This window comes from Ornithorhynchus anatinus, chromosome 11, assembly GCF_004115215.2.
Source record: "Ornithorhynchus anatinus isolate Pmale09 chromosome 11, mOrnAna1.pri.v4, whole genome shotgun sequence".
Classification (NCBI taxonomy): Eukaryota; Metazoa; Chordata; class Mammalia; order Monotremata; family Ornithorhynchidae; genus Ornithorhynchus; species Ornithorhynchus anatinus.
The window spans coordinates 56,061,330-56,077,090 of record NC_041738.1 but is presented as its reverse complement, the minus strand read 5'-3'; the positions used below and the strand labels follow the sequence as shown (position 1 = coordinate 56,077,090).

At 56.9% G+C, this 15,761-nt stretch overlaps 1 protein-coding gene across 1 annotated transcript in view; it reads right to left on the bottom strand.

Moving 5' to 3' along the window:
* ZBTB16 (zinc finger and BTB domain containing 16) overlaps window positions 1-1,853 on the bottom strand; it is a 143,870-nt gene extending 142,017 nt beyond the window's left edge. The window contains exon 1 of the mRNA XM_029074864.2: window positions 522-1,853. Within this exon, the coding sequence (XP_028930697.1) occupies window positions 522-1,816 (1,295 nt within the window). The 5' untranslated portion in view covers window positions 1,817-1,853. The remainder of the gene's footprint in view (window positions 1-521) is intronic.
* Between the last annotated feature and the right edge of the window lie 13,908 nt (window positions 1,854-15,761).

Here is a 15,761-nt window from a genome sequence, read left to right as displayed (position 1 = left end):
AATCACTGTTCTAAACCCTGGGGGGTAGATACAAGGTAATCAGGTTGGGGCTCTCAGTCTCCATCCCCATTTTACAGGTGATGACGATGGTGTTTGTTAGGCGCTTACTCTGTGCCAATCATCACTGTTGTAAACCCTGGGGGGTAGATACAAGGTAATCAGGTTGTCCCACGTGGGGCCCTCGGTCTTCAACCCCATTTTCCAGATGAGGTCACCGAGGCCCAGAGAAGTGAAGCGACTTGTCCGAGGTCCCCCAGCAGAGAAGCGGCGGAGCGGGGATGGGGGACCGGTACCCCGACTCCCTCCCTCTTCCGCGAGGCCAGCGATCCACCCTTTCCCCAGAAGGGCAGACTGAGGGCCCGGGAGAGAAGGGGCGGCGTCGGGCCGGGAACCCACCCGGAGCCCAGCCCGGGGCAGGGGGGACGGCCGCGCGGCCGGACGAGGACCGGCTGCGTCCAGGGGTGTCCGGGGTCCGGGGGCGGGGGGGGGGGGGCGGCGGCCAGGGGTCCGGATCCTCCTACCTGTGCTGCTCCACGGCCTCGTTGTCGGGCAGCTCGGCCCCGCAGACGCTGCACGGCTCTCCGGCGGCTCCCCCGCGGCCGTCCGTCTTGACGCCCACCGCCAGCTCGCCCAGCTTGCTGAACAGCTCCCGCTGGATGAAGCCCTGAGGCAGGAGCCCGCCGTAGGTGCTGAAGTCCATGGACACGGCCAGGGTGGGCTGGCCGTGCAGGGCGGGCGCCCCCGCGGCCGGCAGGGCCAGGCCCGAGTCCGCCTTGTGGTTGGGCAGGACGGAGAAGAGGCCCCGGTGCTTGGCGTCGGCCGGGGGTCCGGCGGGCTCGGACCTCCCCGCCGGGGGCGGCTGGCCGGGCTCGGGGGCGGCGGGGGCGGGGGCCGGGGCGGGGACGGGGCCGGCGGGGGCGGCGGCGGGAGGCGCCGGCTCCGCGCCCTCGTCCCGGCCGTAGTGCAGGTCGCGGGCGCTGGTGATGACGCTGCTGCGGGTCGGGGTCCCGGGGCTGTCCTTGGAAGCCCGCTCGTCGGCCTTGTCCCCCGCCGGGGCGCCGGGCTCGGCCAGCCCGGAGGGGCTCTGCCCTTCGTCCACCTGCATCATCTCCGCCTTGCCCTCCGCCCCGCCGGCCGGGCCCCCGCCGCCGGCCTCGTCCGGCCCCCCGGCCCGGGCCGGCGGGCCCTGCAGCAGCGACTGGCCGATGGTCATCAGGCTGTCCACGGCGGCCTTGGTGGGGCTGAGGGCCGGCAGGCCGAAGGGGGTGGACACCGAGGGGCTCTGGGCGAGCAGGGGCCCCTGCGGGCCGGGCCCGGCCCCGCCGGCCGGCTTGGCGGCCAGCAGGCCCTTGAGGTAGCGAGCCTTGCGCTCCTCGTCCTCCTCGGCCGCGCCGGGGTCGGGCCCGGGGTCGGGGCCGGGGTCGTTCTCGTCCGAGGCCTGGATGGTCTCCAGGATCTTGAGGCACTGCTCCTCCAGGTACTCGATCTCCAGGATCTCGGCGGCGTAGAGCAGGTCGTCCAGGTCCTCCACCTTGGCCTGCAGGGTGGCCGTGTAGGCGTACTCCAGGATCTGCTGGAAGGTCTTGGGCGACAGGAAGTCCAGGGTGTAGTGCTGGCTGCTGCGGTGGAAGAGGATCTCGAACATCTTGCTGGTGCAGGCCAGGACGGTCCGGTGGGCGTGGAACTCCTGGCTGTCCACTAAGATGACCACGTCGCACAGCGTCCCCGCCAGCCGCATCTGGTTCGCCTTGCCCAGCAGGCCGGTGGGGTGGCTGGGGTTCTGCAGGTGGATGCTGCCCATTTTCGTCACATCCATGGCGCTGCCCGGCGCTCGGGCATGGGCTCCGCCGGGCGGGCGGGCGGGCGGGCGGGCGAGCGGGCGGCCGGGCGGCCGGGCTGCGGGCCCTGGGGAAGACGGCAGAGCCGGGGCCCACCGGGGGACGGGAGAGAGACAGAGGGACGGACGGACGGACGGACGGACAGACACAGAGAGAGGACAGAGGGTCTTAGTGCACGGCCGGTGAGCGATAAGAGCCTCCCCGCGGACGGCGCCTGTCTCCGGGGGCAGCTCGGGGGCCCGCTTTGCGGTCTGAAAATGCGCGGGGCCACTTGTAGGGGCGCGGGGAGGGACCGGACTCACGGAGACTTGGCCTAGGGGAGGGCAGGGCGGGCTCCGACCTACTCGCTTCCGGCAGGCGAGGAGGAGAGAGGGAAAGAAAAGGGGCGGGGTGGGGGCTGGGGGCGGCTGCCTGCCTGTCCTGCATTCAGACACCCCACCGCACACACACGCCCACTAACGCACAAGCACACACACACGAACCCTAAAAATGTCTAGCTTCCAGAGCCTCTTGCCAGGCAGGCACCTTACTACCTCCGGAACGAAGCTTTCCCCGTCCCACCAGGTCGGTGTGACTCCACTCCTCTCGTCGTGCCCCCCCACCCCGATCCCCCGACACACACACACACGCACACAGGATCACAGAGCAATAGGCAGGGAGGGACCCTGGAGTTTGGTAGCGCTACCATCCACCAGGGCCCAAGCTTCAGGAGGAAGCGGTGGCGGAAATTACAGCAGGTGGTTGGGGGACTTCGTGGGAGAATCTGGGGCTCATTTAGACCACCTCTCGGGGCTCAGTGCCGGCTCACTGGGGCTCCGGAATTCCGTGGAGGGGGCATGCGGGTGGGGTGGGGGGGAACAGAACGGGGGTGGGAGTCGAGAGAGGAGGCATGAAAGAGAGAATCGAGGAGTATCTATCAATCAATCCATCAATCAGTGCTATTTATTGCGCGCCTACTACGTGCGGAGTAGTGTACTAAGCGCTTGGGAGAGTACGACACAACAGGATGAGCAGACACGTTCCCTGCCCGTAACGAGCTTACGGTCTAGAGGGGAAGACGGGCATCGATATGAATAATTTATAATACACAATTTAAAGATGTATATATAAGCGCGGTGGGGATGGGGGTGGGGGGGGGGCGTGGATATCAAATGTCCAAAGGTCCCAGATCCAAGTGCAGTGTACGGACAGAGATAAACCCCTCTTCGCGCGGGGGGTGACCCCGGGGGGACACGGGCGGGGAGCGAGGCAGGGGGATGGGACGGGACCGGGAGTCGGCAGAAAGGTCCGGGCGGAGCGCTAGCCTCTCACTTCCCAAATCCAGGAAAGGGAGGGAGGGAAGGAGGGAGGGAAGCCCCCCCTCTCCCCCCGCCCCACGCCTTCGCCGGTGGCAGGAACGCGCCTCCTGGAGACAGGAGGGGCCAGAGGGGAGGGAACTCCCCCTCCCGCCTTTCCACCTCCAATCCCGGCCGTCCCGCCGGCCTGGAGTAGGAACGGCCCGGTTACTCCAGAGCTTGGAGAGAGGGAGGGACAGCTGGGCTGTCCGGCGGATCCAGGGACCCGAGCGGGGTTGGAAGTCGGTGTGTGTGTGTGTGTGTGTGTGTGTGTGTGTGTGGCGAAGAGGAGAGAGGGGTGAAGGGCGAGGACCTCCCGATTCCTCCCTCCCCCGGCCTCCCCCCAGCAAGGGTTAGAAGTCCCTTTTCCCCCCCCAAGCGCGCCCGCCCGGGCAACTTGGCAAACTTAAAGGAGCCCGCTCTTCGGGGAGGTGGGAGGACGGACGGCCACCGGGACGAGGTCCGGCCAGCTCCGACCCCAAGGAGAAAAGGAGAGACAAAGCCGGACAGGCCGGAGGGGAGGGAAACCGCCACCTCCCACCCCCGCCAGATGGGCTTGTGAGGGCGGGACGAGGACGGCGCTCGGGTTGGAGATCGTGCGCCTAATGTGTGCGTGCGGACCGGGGACCGTGGACTGGGTGTGAATTCATTCGACGGTATTTATTGAGCGCTTACTATGTGCAGAGCACTGTACTAAGCGCTTGGAACGTCTCTGTATGTGTGTGTGTGTGTGTGTGCGTGCACGCGCCGCGGGGGGAGAGGAGGGGGGAGCGTGTGTGTGCACCGGAGATTGTGCGTGTGCGCGCTTGCATGCAGGGAACGGTGTAAGTGTGCCGGAGACCGCGCGCGCGCGTGTGCATGCCTGCCGGGGGACCGTGCGTGTGCCTGCGTGTGCGCGAGTCCGTGTGCGCCTGGGTCCGGCCAGGAACGGCGAAAATCCAGATGCATCAGGTGCGGCGTGGGGCGGAGAACGCGCGGGGGCCGGACAGGGAGGGACCGACCCACCCGGGGCTGGACCACCGCCCCCCCCCCCCCCCCCCCCGGCACGCAGAGCCCCCGCACAGCCCCGCACAGCCCCGCACCGGTCCGGACGGGGAAGGAAGGGGAGAGAGGAGCCCGGAGATTTGGTCGAGAATGAAACCCGGCCCTGGAGCCCCCGGGGCGCGCACACACACACACACACACAAACACAAACACACACATACACAGCACGCACGGTTTCATTCTCTGTCGCTCCCCCTTCCCCATTTACACACGCTCACGATCACACACACAGGGACACACTCGCCCTCGCACGGTCACCCTCTGCCCCCCGCCCCCGCACACACACACACACACACACACACACACTCCCAGGCGCACCCCCAGGGCGGCCAAAGCGGCAGCATGAGGACCGGCCCCTGGCCTGCCTGTCCGCCTCCCCTCCGGGTCTAAGCCTCCCCGGGAGGGTATGGGGGGCGGAGGGGGAGTGGTCGGCGGCTGCCCCCAGGTGCCGGGCGGGGGCGGGGGGGGGGGGGGACGGCGGGAAGGAGCTGCGAGGACCGGTCCGGTTGGGACTCACCGCTGCAGGGGGCCGGGGAGCTGCGGGCTGGGCAGCTGCGGCTGGTGGTGAGGGCGGTGGGCGGCGGGGTCACGGCGGCGGCATCGCCCGGCAGTTCGCACTCCCCGCTCTCAGCGGCCCCGACTCCCGGGAGCCGAGCGTCCAGCAAATCACCGGCGGCTGCGGCGGCTCGGCCGCGCCCCGCGTCAGCGCCGAGCCCCCTCCCCTGCCCGCCCCCTGCCCGCCCCGCCCCCACCCGGCCCCTCCATCTTTACTGCTGGCGGCCACTGCCCACCGCCCCTTCCCCAGCTCCCGGCCCCGAACCTCGCCTGACACCTACTGCCGCCCCTCGGGATGCGCCTCCTCCCGGGACCCCGGCCGGAGGGCCGCAGCCTGCCTGGAGGAGGCGGCGCGGGAACCGGGGACGGGGCAGTCGGTGGGAGGGACCCCCCCCCCCTCCACGCGACTGCCCAACAACAGCCCGTGGTGGGGCAGGGGTCGTCTCTCTCTGTTGCCGAATTGCACTCTCCAAGCGCTCAGCCCAGTGCTCTGCACACAGTAAGCGCTCCATCAGTAGGACTGAATGAACGGACAAACGGGAAAGGGAGGGGCGGGTTGAGCGTAATAAGCAGGAAAATGGTGGTATTTGGTAAGCGCCTACTGTGTGCAAAGCACTGCTCTGAGCGCTGGGGGCGGATCCAAGGTGATCGGGTTCTCCCACGTGGGGCTCACTGTTTTCAGCCCCATTTTCCAGATGAGGGAACGGAGGCACAGAGAAGTGAAGTGACTTGCCCAAAGTCACACAGCTGGCAAGCGGCGGAGCCGGGATTAGAACCCATGACCCCTGATTCCCAAGCCCGGACTGTTTCATCTTTCATTCATTCAGTAGTATTTATTGAGGACTTACTAGGTGCGGAGCACTGTACTAAGCGCTTGGAATGGACGATTCGGCGACAGAATAACGGGCTCACAGTCTATTTCCACTGAGCCACGCTGAGGGCCGTGTCTAGGTGGGGAGGCACAACATCCAAATATAATAATAACACGAAGGTATTTCTTAGGCGCTTACTATGCGCCAGACACTGTACTAAACGCTGGGGTAGAGATGAGCAAATCGGGTTGGGCCCAGTCCAACTGTGAGCCCCACGAGGGACAGCCTGATTCCCCTGTGTCTACCCCAGCGCTTAGAACAGTGGTCGGCACATAGTAAGCGCTTAACAAATATCAACATTATTTTACAGACGTGGCCCTGTCCCACGTGGGACATGAGGGACGTGGGACGTGAGACTGCCAATCTCAATCTCCATTTTACGGATGAATAATGATAAGAATGCTACCTGTTAAGCACTTACTATGTGCCAAGTACTATTCTAAGCACTGGGGTAAAACCGAGGTAATCAGATCGTCCCAAGTGGAGCTCCCGGGCTTAATCTCCGTTTTATAGATGAGGTAACTGAGGCACAGAGAAGTTAAGTGACTTGCTCAAGGTCACACAGCAGAGAAGTGACAGGGCCGGGATTAGAACCCGTGACATCCAGGGGTGACATCCCGGGGAGGATGGAAACCAGGAGTCCCTCCCGGCGGCCGCACGCGTTTCGGGCCGGAGCGTGAAACTACCGGAGGTCCTTGCTGGGGTTTCTGGGGTCCCCACTCCTGTCCCCCTTGTGCACCCTCCCACCCCCCCCCCCCCCCGACCCGGACAGACGGATCTTTGCCCTCGTGATTCCCTCCCGAATCCCGAATCCCGCCAGGTCCTGCCTGCCCTGATCCGGAGCCCGAGAGACCCGATGGCTTTATGGGACGCCCCTCCTATATGGGACGCCCCTCTCTCTAGAGCCCTAGAGACCAGAGCCCTCATCACGAGGAGCCGACAGCTTCTCCCCGGGGAGACCAAACAGTATCCGCCGACGGGCGAAACGAGAATAACGATCCGGTATCTGTTGAGCGCTTACTATGTGCCAAGCACCGAGGCCAGGAGGCGGGGCCCGGGGCTCCTCGGAAAAAGTTGGCAGGTGGTGGATGGGGCTGGGAACAGTCTGCGGGAAGGAGAGGGGGGTGAAACCAGGGGGTTCCTAAGAGTTACCGAGACTGGCACGGACAGTCGAGGCGTAGAAAGAAAAGGGAGAGAGAGAAAAGGGGGGTGAGCTCGGATTTGAGCTGGAGACTTCGGGAGGAGGAGGGTGATGGGGGTGGATATATGGGGGGCGTCTAGTCCGTAGCACAAAGCAACAATCCCCCTATGGTGGCCCCGCGGGCGCAGCCTGCGCGCCCTGGGCACCCCCTGGCGCCGGGATTCCCGAACGGCAGCGGGGAAACCAAACGGGATATTTATTGATTGCTATTGATTGCTATCGCCTCGGGCCACCCCGCTCTCCTATTGATCGAGAGAGGAGAGACCCGCCCCCCGCCCCCGCCCCTCTCCCCGCCCCTGTCTCCCTCCCTTAAGAATAATAATAGCACATGGTATTTGTTAATAATAATAATAATGTTGGTATTTGTTAAGCGCTCACTAGGTGCGGAGCACTGCTCTAAGCGCTGGGGTAGATACAGGGTCATCAGGTGGGCCCGGGGGAGGCTCACAGTCTTACTCCCCATTATACAGATGAGGTAACCGAGGCCCAGAGAAGTGAAGTGACTTGCCCACAGTCACCCAGCTGACAAGCGGCAGATGGGGGATTCGAACCCATGACCTCTGACTCCCCAGCCCCGGTTCTTTCCACGGAGCCACGCTCCTTCTCTAACTGCTTACTCTGTCCCAAACACTGTTCTCAGCGCTGGGGTAGATACAATAATAATGATTATAATTATGGCATCTGTAAGCGTTTACTACGTGCCGAGCATTATTCTAAGAGCTGGGGTAGATACAAGGTTATAATAATTATAGTTGTGTTTGTTAAGCGTTTACTACGTGCCGAGCATTGTTCTAAGCGCTGGGGTAGATACAAGGTTATAATGATAATTATAATTATGGTATTCGTTAAGCGATTACTACGCGCCAAGCATTGTTCTAAGCGCTAGGGTAGATTTTTTTATTTTGATAATGATTCTATTTAGTTGCCATTGTTTTTACGAGATGTTCTTCCCCTTGACTCTATTTATTGCCATTGTTCTTGTCTGTCCGTCTCCCCCGATTAGACTGTAAGCCCGTCAAAGGGCAGGGACCGTCTCTATCTGTTGCCGACTTGTTCATTCCAAGCGCTTAGAACAGTGCTCTGCACATAGTAAGCGCTCAATAAATACTATTGAATGAATGCATGAATGAATACAAGGCAATCAGGTTGGACACAAGCCCTGTTCCACGTGAGGCTCACACTCTTCATTCCCATTTTACAGAAGAAGGAGCTGAGGCAAAGAGAAGTGACTTGCCCAAGCTCACACAAAAGACACGTGGTGGAGCCGGAATTAGAACCCACGGACCTCTGACTCCCAAGCCCGTGCTCTTGCCATTAAGCCACGTCGGTTATCAGGTTGACCCACGTGGGACTCACACTCTTCATCCCCATTTTCCAGATGAGGTAACTGAGGCCCAGAGATGTGAAGTGACTTGCCCAAAGTCACCCAGCTGACCAGTGGCGGAGCTGGGATTAGAACCCACCACCTCTGACTCCCAAGCCTGTGCTCTTTCCACTAAACCTTCGTCACCCTCTCCATCTGCCGGAATTGGAGAGAGAGCCAGGGGAAGGGAATGGGTGTGGATGGGGGTGGCCGAGTGAGTGGAGTTTGCTAATAAATGAGAAGGGGTCGCTTCTCCCCGCTCTGATCCCGTTGCCTTTTCTCCCCATCCCGAGAAGCAGCGTGGCTCAGTGGAAAGAGCCCGGGCTTGGGAGTCAGAGGTCACGGGTTCGACTCGCGGCTCTGCCACTTGGCAGCTGTGTGACTGTGGGAAAGTCACTTCACTTCTCTGGGCCTCAGTTACCTCATCTGGAAAATGGGGATTAAAAAACTGGGAGCCCCACGTGGGACAACCTGATCACCCCGTATCTTCCCCAGCGCTTAGAACAGTGCTCTGCACATAGTAAGCGCTTAACCAACACCTTGCTTCCGGCCCTTCTCCCACTTTCCCCGCCGCTCTGCGCTCTGCCCAGCCACGTGGAGAGCCGAACGATTCTGGAGTGAATCTGGGCTGCCCTCAGTTGTCCAGGAGTTTCATTCATCCATTCATTCGTATTTATCGAGCGCTTACTGTGTGCAGAGCGCTTGGAAGAGTCCAATTCAACAATAAACAGACACATTCCCTGCCCACTCTAATGATAATAATAATGTTGGTATTTGTTAAGCGCTTACTATGTGCAGAGCACTGTGCCAAGCGCTGGGGTAGACACAGGAATGAGGTTGTCCCACGTGGGGCTCACAGTCTTAATCCCCATTTTACAGATGAGGTAACTGAGGCCCAGAGAAGTTAAGTGACTTGCCCACAGTCACACAGCTGCCTGGTGGCAGAGCTGGGATTCGAACTCATGACCTCTGACTCCAAAGCCCATGCTCTTTCCACTGAGCCACGCTGCTGTATTTGTTAAGCACTTACTATGTGCCTGGCACTGTATTAAGCGATGGGGTGGACACAAGTAAATCAGGTTGGGACACAGTCCTTTGACCCACATGGGGTCACAGCCTCAATCCTTATTTTACAGATGAGGTAACTGAGGCCCAGAGAAGTGAAGTGATTTGCCCAAGGTCACAAAGCACACAAGTGGCAGAGCTGGGATTAGGACTCATGACCTTCTGAGTCCTAGGCCCATTCTCTATCCACCACGCCATGCACTTGGTACAGTGCTCTGCACATAGTAAGTGCTCAATAAATACGATTGAATGAATGAATGAATGAATGACTCTATCCCTTAGGCCTTAGGAGGGGCTCAGGCCACAGAGCTGGAATGGGGGTGGAGCCCCTTCCCTCAACTGCCCAAGGGCTCTGAGAGGGTGGATGGAACGACAGAGGACCTGGACCAAAGGTGGTGGGGCTGGGCAAGGGGGTTGGGGTTTTTTGGGGGGTGGGCTATGGGTGGGGCCAGTGAGGCCACCAGACAGCAGCTACTGACCAGTTCAAGTAGCAATCGAGGGTCGGGGGCAGGAGCCCTTGTCTGGGAGAAACTTGGTGGAGAGGTAGAGGGGCAAAAACTTCAGCACTGCCGTCTTCGCTCCCTGTCCTGCGTGGGACCGACATCCATGGGAGGGCAGACTGTGTGTGTGTGAATTTGAGCAGGTGAACGTGTGTTTGTGTGCACATAGCTGAACATCGGTGCATATGCATATGCCTGTGTTTTCCCCTATATATGCATGTGTGTGCACATAGGAGTGAGGGTCTGGATGCGTGCAATCGGGTGCAAGTTCCATTCCCATTTTATCAATTCAGTCTGGAGCGAGTAGCACTTTGTGCCTGGTGAGTGGGGGAACCCGTAGAGGCTCCCTGGCTTCCTGGGTCCCACCCCAAATGGGGGTCGAGGACCCCTGAGCTGGTCTTTGACAATCATTCAATCGATCGATGGTATTTGTTGAACTCTTACTGTGTACAGAGCACTGTATTAAGTGCTTGGGAGAGCACAATATAAAAGAGTTGGTAGACACATTCCCTGCCCACAGTGAGCTTAAAGTGCAGGGGGTACGGGGGAGGGTAACAGAAAGCTAACCCTCCTACTCCCAAATCCAAACCGGCTGCAGTTGCAGCCAGGATGTCCAGTCCAGTTGAATGGGAAGCAGTGTGGCCTAGTGGAAAGAGAACCGGTTTACTCCCAGATCTGCCACATGCCTGCCCAGTGACCTTGGGTGAGTCATTTAGCTGCCTCAGTTTCCTCATTCGTAAAAGGGCAAGTAGATTCTGAGCCCCACTGAGGATGGGCACTATGTCTGATCTGCATATATTATATCAACACCAGTGCTTAGTTCAGTCCTTGGCAATGCGCACCGGCAATGTCAGTTATTATTAGCTAAGCCCCTGGCTGAGGGAAAAAGTGGAGTGTTCACCTGATCTTGATCCCTCGGCCCTCCTCCCTCTGTCGCGTCCTCGTCCCTGAACTCATGGTCTCCCTTCACCGTCTCCCCTCAAGGAAGTCATTCTTCTTTTTGCTGGCGTGATTGGCATGTCTGGCCCAGCTGGCCTGAGAGCATGTTTTGTATTTCTTCCCCAGCTCAAGCCAGCTCACTGCATACTCCCTGGCTGGCTTGGAAAAGCCAGCATTCTCTTCCCAGAGAGCCTTAAGATCCATGTGTCTGTCTCGATCCTCCCTTTAGACTCCACCTCTTCCCGGGAATCTTTCCCAATGAATCCCCAGTTGTACTGTACTCTCCCAAGCTCTTAGTACAGTGGTCTGCACACAGTAAGTGCTCAATAAATACGATGGAATGAATCTGCCCCTCATCATCAATCATCATCATCTCATCATGAATGGTATTTATTGAGCACTTACTGTGTGCAGAGCACTGTACTAAGCACGACACCCTTCCACGCTTAGAATTTGTGGACTTTACTCAGCCCTTGTGTCCATATGTATATTTTTATTTACTCTTATCATTTATATATTTATCTGCACATTCAAGTATTTGGTAAGACTGTGAACTCCTTGAGGGCAGGGAGTATGTCTACCTACTCTATGTCCCAAATGCTTGGTATTGGGCTCAGCACACAGTAAGGGCCCAATTAATACCATTAATTGTTCAGTTGTTTATCTTATTGCACTTCCAGTGCTTCCTGTCTTTTCCTTATTCTTCCTCAAGTTTTAGATCTGTAAATCATCTTTGCCTACTCCCTCCGCCCCATTTGGTTGTAAGCTTCTAAAAGGCAGGGCACATGTCCTGCTACTGTTATCAATCACTCGTATTTGCTGGGCGTTTGCTGTGTGTAGAGCGCTGTATTAATTGGTTGGGAGAGTACACTATAACAGAGTTGGTAGACACATTCCCTGCCCACAATGAGCTAACAGTTCAGAGGGGGAGATAGACATTAATATAAATATAAATAAATTATGGATCTGGTCATAAGTGCTGTGGGGCAGAATTGGGGGAGGTGAATAAAGGGAGCAGATCAGGGTGATGCAGAAGGAAGTGGGAGGAGGGGAAATGAGGGCTTAATCAGGGAAGGCCTCTTGGAGGAGATAATAATGTTGGTATTTGTTAAGCGCTTACTATGTGCAGAGCACTATTCTAAGCGCTGGGGTAGATACACGGTAATCAGGTCGTCCCACGTGAGGCTCACAGTTAATCCCCGTTTTACAGATGAGGTAACTGAGGCACAGAGAAGTTAAGTGATTCGCCCACAGTCACACATCTGACAAGTGGCAGAGCCGGGAGTCGAACCCATGACCTCTGACTCCGAAGCCCAGGCTCTCTCCATTGAGCCAGGCTGCTTCCCCTAGATGTGCCTCCAATAAGACTTTGAAGGTGGGGAGAGAAATTGTCTCTTGGATGTGAAGAAGAGGGCGGTGGTTCCAGGCCAGAAGCAGGACATGGTTGAGAGGTTGCTTACCGCCTCCCATTGCTTAGGGCAGGGCCTTAGAGTCAGTCAGTCAGTCGATCATATTTATTGAACGTTTACTGCGGGCAGAGCACTGTACTAAGCGCTTGGGAGAGCACAATAGAACAATAAACAGACACATTCCCTGTCCACAACGAGCTTAGGGTCTAGAGGGGGAGACAGACATTATTATTATTATCAAATGCCGTCGTGTCATTTCGGATTCATAGTGACTCTTCAGATCTATTTTCTTCAGAAAGCCCTATCTTCTACCCTAATCCACAGCCTTGATAATGGTTCTTTCGTTATCGTTGTTATGGTTTCTATCCATCTAGCTGCTGGTCTGCATCTCCCATGTTTTCCCTGGTCTGTTCCTAGCATGACTTCTCCAGAGAATTAGTCCTCCTGATGATGTGACTAAAACATGCTAATCAAAGTCGAGTCATTTGGCCTTCCAAAGACCACTTTGGCTTAATTTGCTCCAAAACCCATCTGTTTGTTTCTCGGGCAGTCCATGGTATCCGCACAAGCCTTCTCCAACACCAAATTTCTATACATCATTAAAAATAAATACATTACAGATGTGTACGTAAGTGTTATGGGGCTGGAAAGGGGGATGAATAAAGGGAGTAAATCAGGGTGATGAAGTTCAGCAAATGCCGTTGATTACGTGGTTGATTTGGGAAACTCCTTCCTCCTGGGATCGAACCTCTACATCCTACATAATGGAATTCAAGATTCTGGGCCTGTCTCAGAGCAGTTACACACTACTGACCAGTCACTCTGATATGAGACACATTTTTCTTCCAAATTAAAGAAAATGGTGTGCATGTGTGTGAGAGGGGTGTTACAGACACATACACACACTCTCACCTGCAGATATCCAAGGCCATATAACCAGACACAAAGGAATAACACACACATATCCATTTCACAAAGTAAAGGTTTAGTAAATACCATTACTAAAGTCACACTAGTTGGTGGTCTTTCTGATCTTATCTACAAGGCAGAGAAATAAGCCCTTGTTGGGATCAACAGAGGTCAATCAATCAATCATTGGCATTTATTGAGCACTTACTTTGTGCCGAGTACTGTACCAAGTACTTGGGAGAATACAGCAGAGCTAGCAGAAACATTTCCTACCTAGTATCTGTGTCAGGGGTCAGCTGCACTGTATGCCCCCTTTTTTTTTCCCATGGTATTTTTTTAAGTGCTTACTATGCACCAGGCATTATACTAAGCACTGGGATAGATAGGAGATAATCAAGTTGGACACAGCCCTTATCCCACATGGGGCTCACAGTATTAATCTCCATTTTTCAGATGAGGGAACTGAGGCACAGAGAAGTGAAGCGACTCACCCAAAATCACACAGCAGACAAGTGGCAGAGCCAGGACTGGAACGCAGGTCCTTCTGACTCCCAGGCCCGTGCTCTGTCTTCTCAGCCATGCTGCTTCTCCTTTTCTCCTTCCCCCAGCACTTTCCAGGAATGGGGATAGTGGTGACAGGGAAGGAGTCCAAGCCACTGTCTCACAAGTCACACTCTTTGTGGTCCAAGGAGGCTCCTGGCCCTGCCTGGTTGAGCCACAGAGCACAGAACCAGGGTGGCTGTGGGGACAGCACCACGGAGGCTGGGGAGATGGGACAATAGATGTGTAGCTAACAGCTTTTGGCTGCAGGGATGGACAAGAAGTGGAGTGGTCGGTTATATTGTTATATTGCACTCACCCAAGCACTTAGTACAGTGCTCTGCCCACAGTAAGTGTTCAATAAATGTGATTGACTGACAGGGGGCCTGTAGGAAAAGTCACCAGGGTCCCTTTTTGTCCAGGCGAATGATCAGGGTCACTGACTTCAGCTCTCTGAACGCCTAGGAGAGGGCAAGATGGCAATTCCAATCTATAATCCGGAAAAGATTATGGGGCGGATGGACGTTTGGAGTGGAAAGACAGACAGCCAGGAATCTGACTTGTTCAGGGCACAGTGACCCTTTTGGTTACTATTACCCTCCACCTCCCTCCTTTTCTGTCTCCCCTTCACACTTTCTGTCTCTCTTTCCCCAGGGGGTGGAGTCCTCGGAGTAGCTCCAACTGCTGGGGGCAACTGTAGGCTGGTAAAATGGTGAAATTATTTGCGAGGCTGTTGCCTGCTGTCCCATCTGGCTAACGGGCCCTGAACTGAGGGCTGGTGGGCCCCTGACCCTGGGTCAGTCCCCAGGGAGAGACCCAGCGGGCTTGTGAGGAGTCTGTAGTCAGAATGGGCAGGAAGGCTTTTAAGCAGGTCTCCCACTGGCCCAGGCTCCAAAACCTCGGCTCCCAGGAGTGGAAAGACAGACAGCCAGGAACCTGGCTTGGTCAGGGCACAGTGCACCCATATGCAGCTGGGCCTAGTCGCTGTTTCCTGAGCCACGAGGCCTGAGCAGCCCTGACCCTTCCCCATCGGCCCTGACTCTGCTTCAGCCCCTTCCACCCCCGGGGGTCTTTCGCCCCCTCCTCCCCCTCGGTTTCCCAGAAGCACCACAACCGGGGAGTGAGTTGAATTTGGAACTCGGTTGGAAATTTCAAACAAAGAGAGCAGTTTGCCCCCTTTCTGGCCAATTTCTCGGGTCCCCTGTCCCTCCCCTGAAGCCGGTCAGGGTCCAGGCCGGAACAAAGAGCCCCTGGTCAAAGGGCCCGGCCTGGCCGGGGCTGCGTTTCCTCCAGCTGCTACTGACCTCTAGTGGCCACGGGCGGTACGGACCCAGGGAGTCACGAAGCCCCCGGTCGATCAGTGATATTCAATTCGATCCAATAATAATAATAATGTTGGTATTTCTTAAGCGCTTACTATGTGCAGAGCACTGTTCTAAGCGCTGGGATAGATAGAGGGTAATCAGGTTGCCCCACGTGAGGCTCACAGTCTTCATCCCCAGTGGAAAGAGCCAGGGCTTCGGAGTCAGAGGTCATGGGTTCGACTCCCGGCTCTGCCACTTGTCAGCTGTGGGACTGTGGGCAAGTCACTTCACTTCTCTGGGCCTCAGTTCCCTCATCTGGAAAATGGGGATTAACTGTGAGCCTCACGTGGGACAACCTGATTACGCTATATCTACCCCAGCGCTTAGAATAGTGCTCTGCACCTAGTAAACGCTTAACAAATTATTATCCCCATTTTACAGATGAGGTAACCGAGGCACAGAGAAGTGAAGAGACTTGCCCACAGTCACACAGCTGACGAGTGGCGGGGCCGGGATTCGAACCCATGACCCCTGACTCCCAAGGCCGGGCTCTGTCCACTGAGCCACGCTGCTTCTCATTCAGTAGTAGTATTTACTGAGCGCTTACTGTGTGCAGAGCACTGTATTGAGCGCTTGGAATGTACAAATCTGTAACAGAGACAGTCCTTGCCCTTCGACGGGTTTACAGTCTAATTGGGGAAGACGGACAGACAAGAACAATAGCAATAAATAGAATCAAGGGGTTTAACATCTCATTAAAACAATAGCAAATAAATAGAATCAAGGCGATGTACATTTCATTAACAAAAGTGGTATTCATTCACTCATTCAATAGTATTTATTGAGCGCTTACCATGTGCAGACCACTGGACTAAACGCTTGGAATGG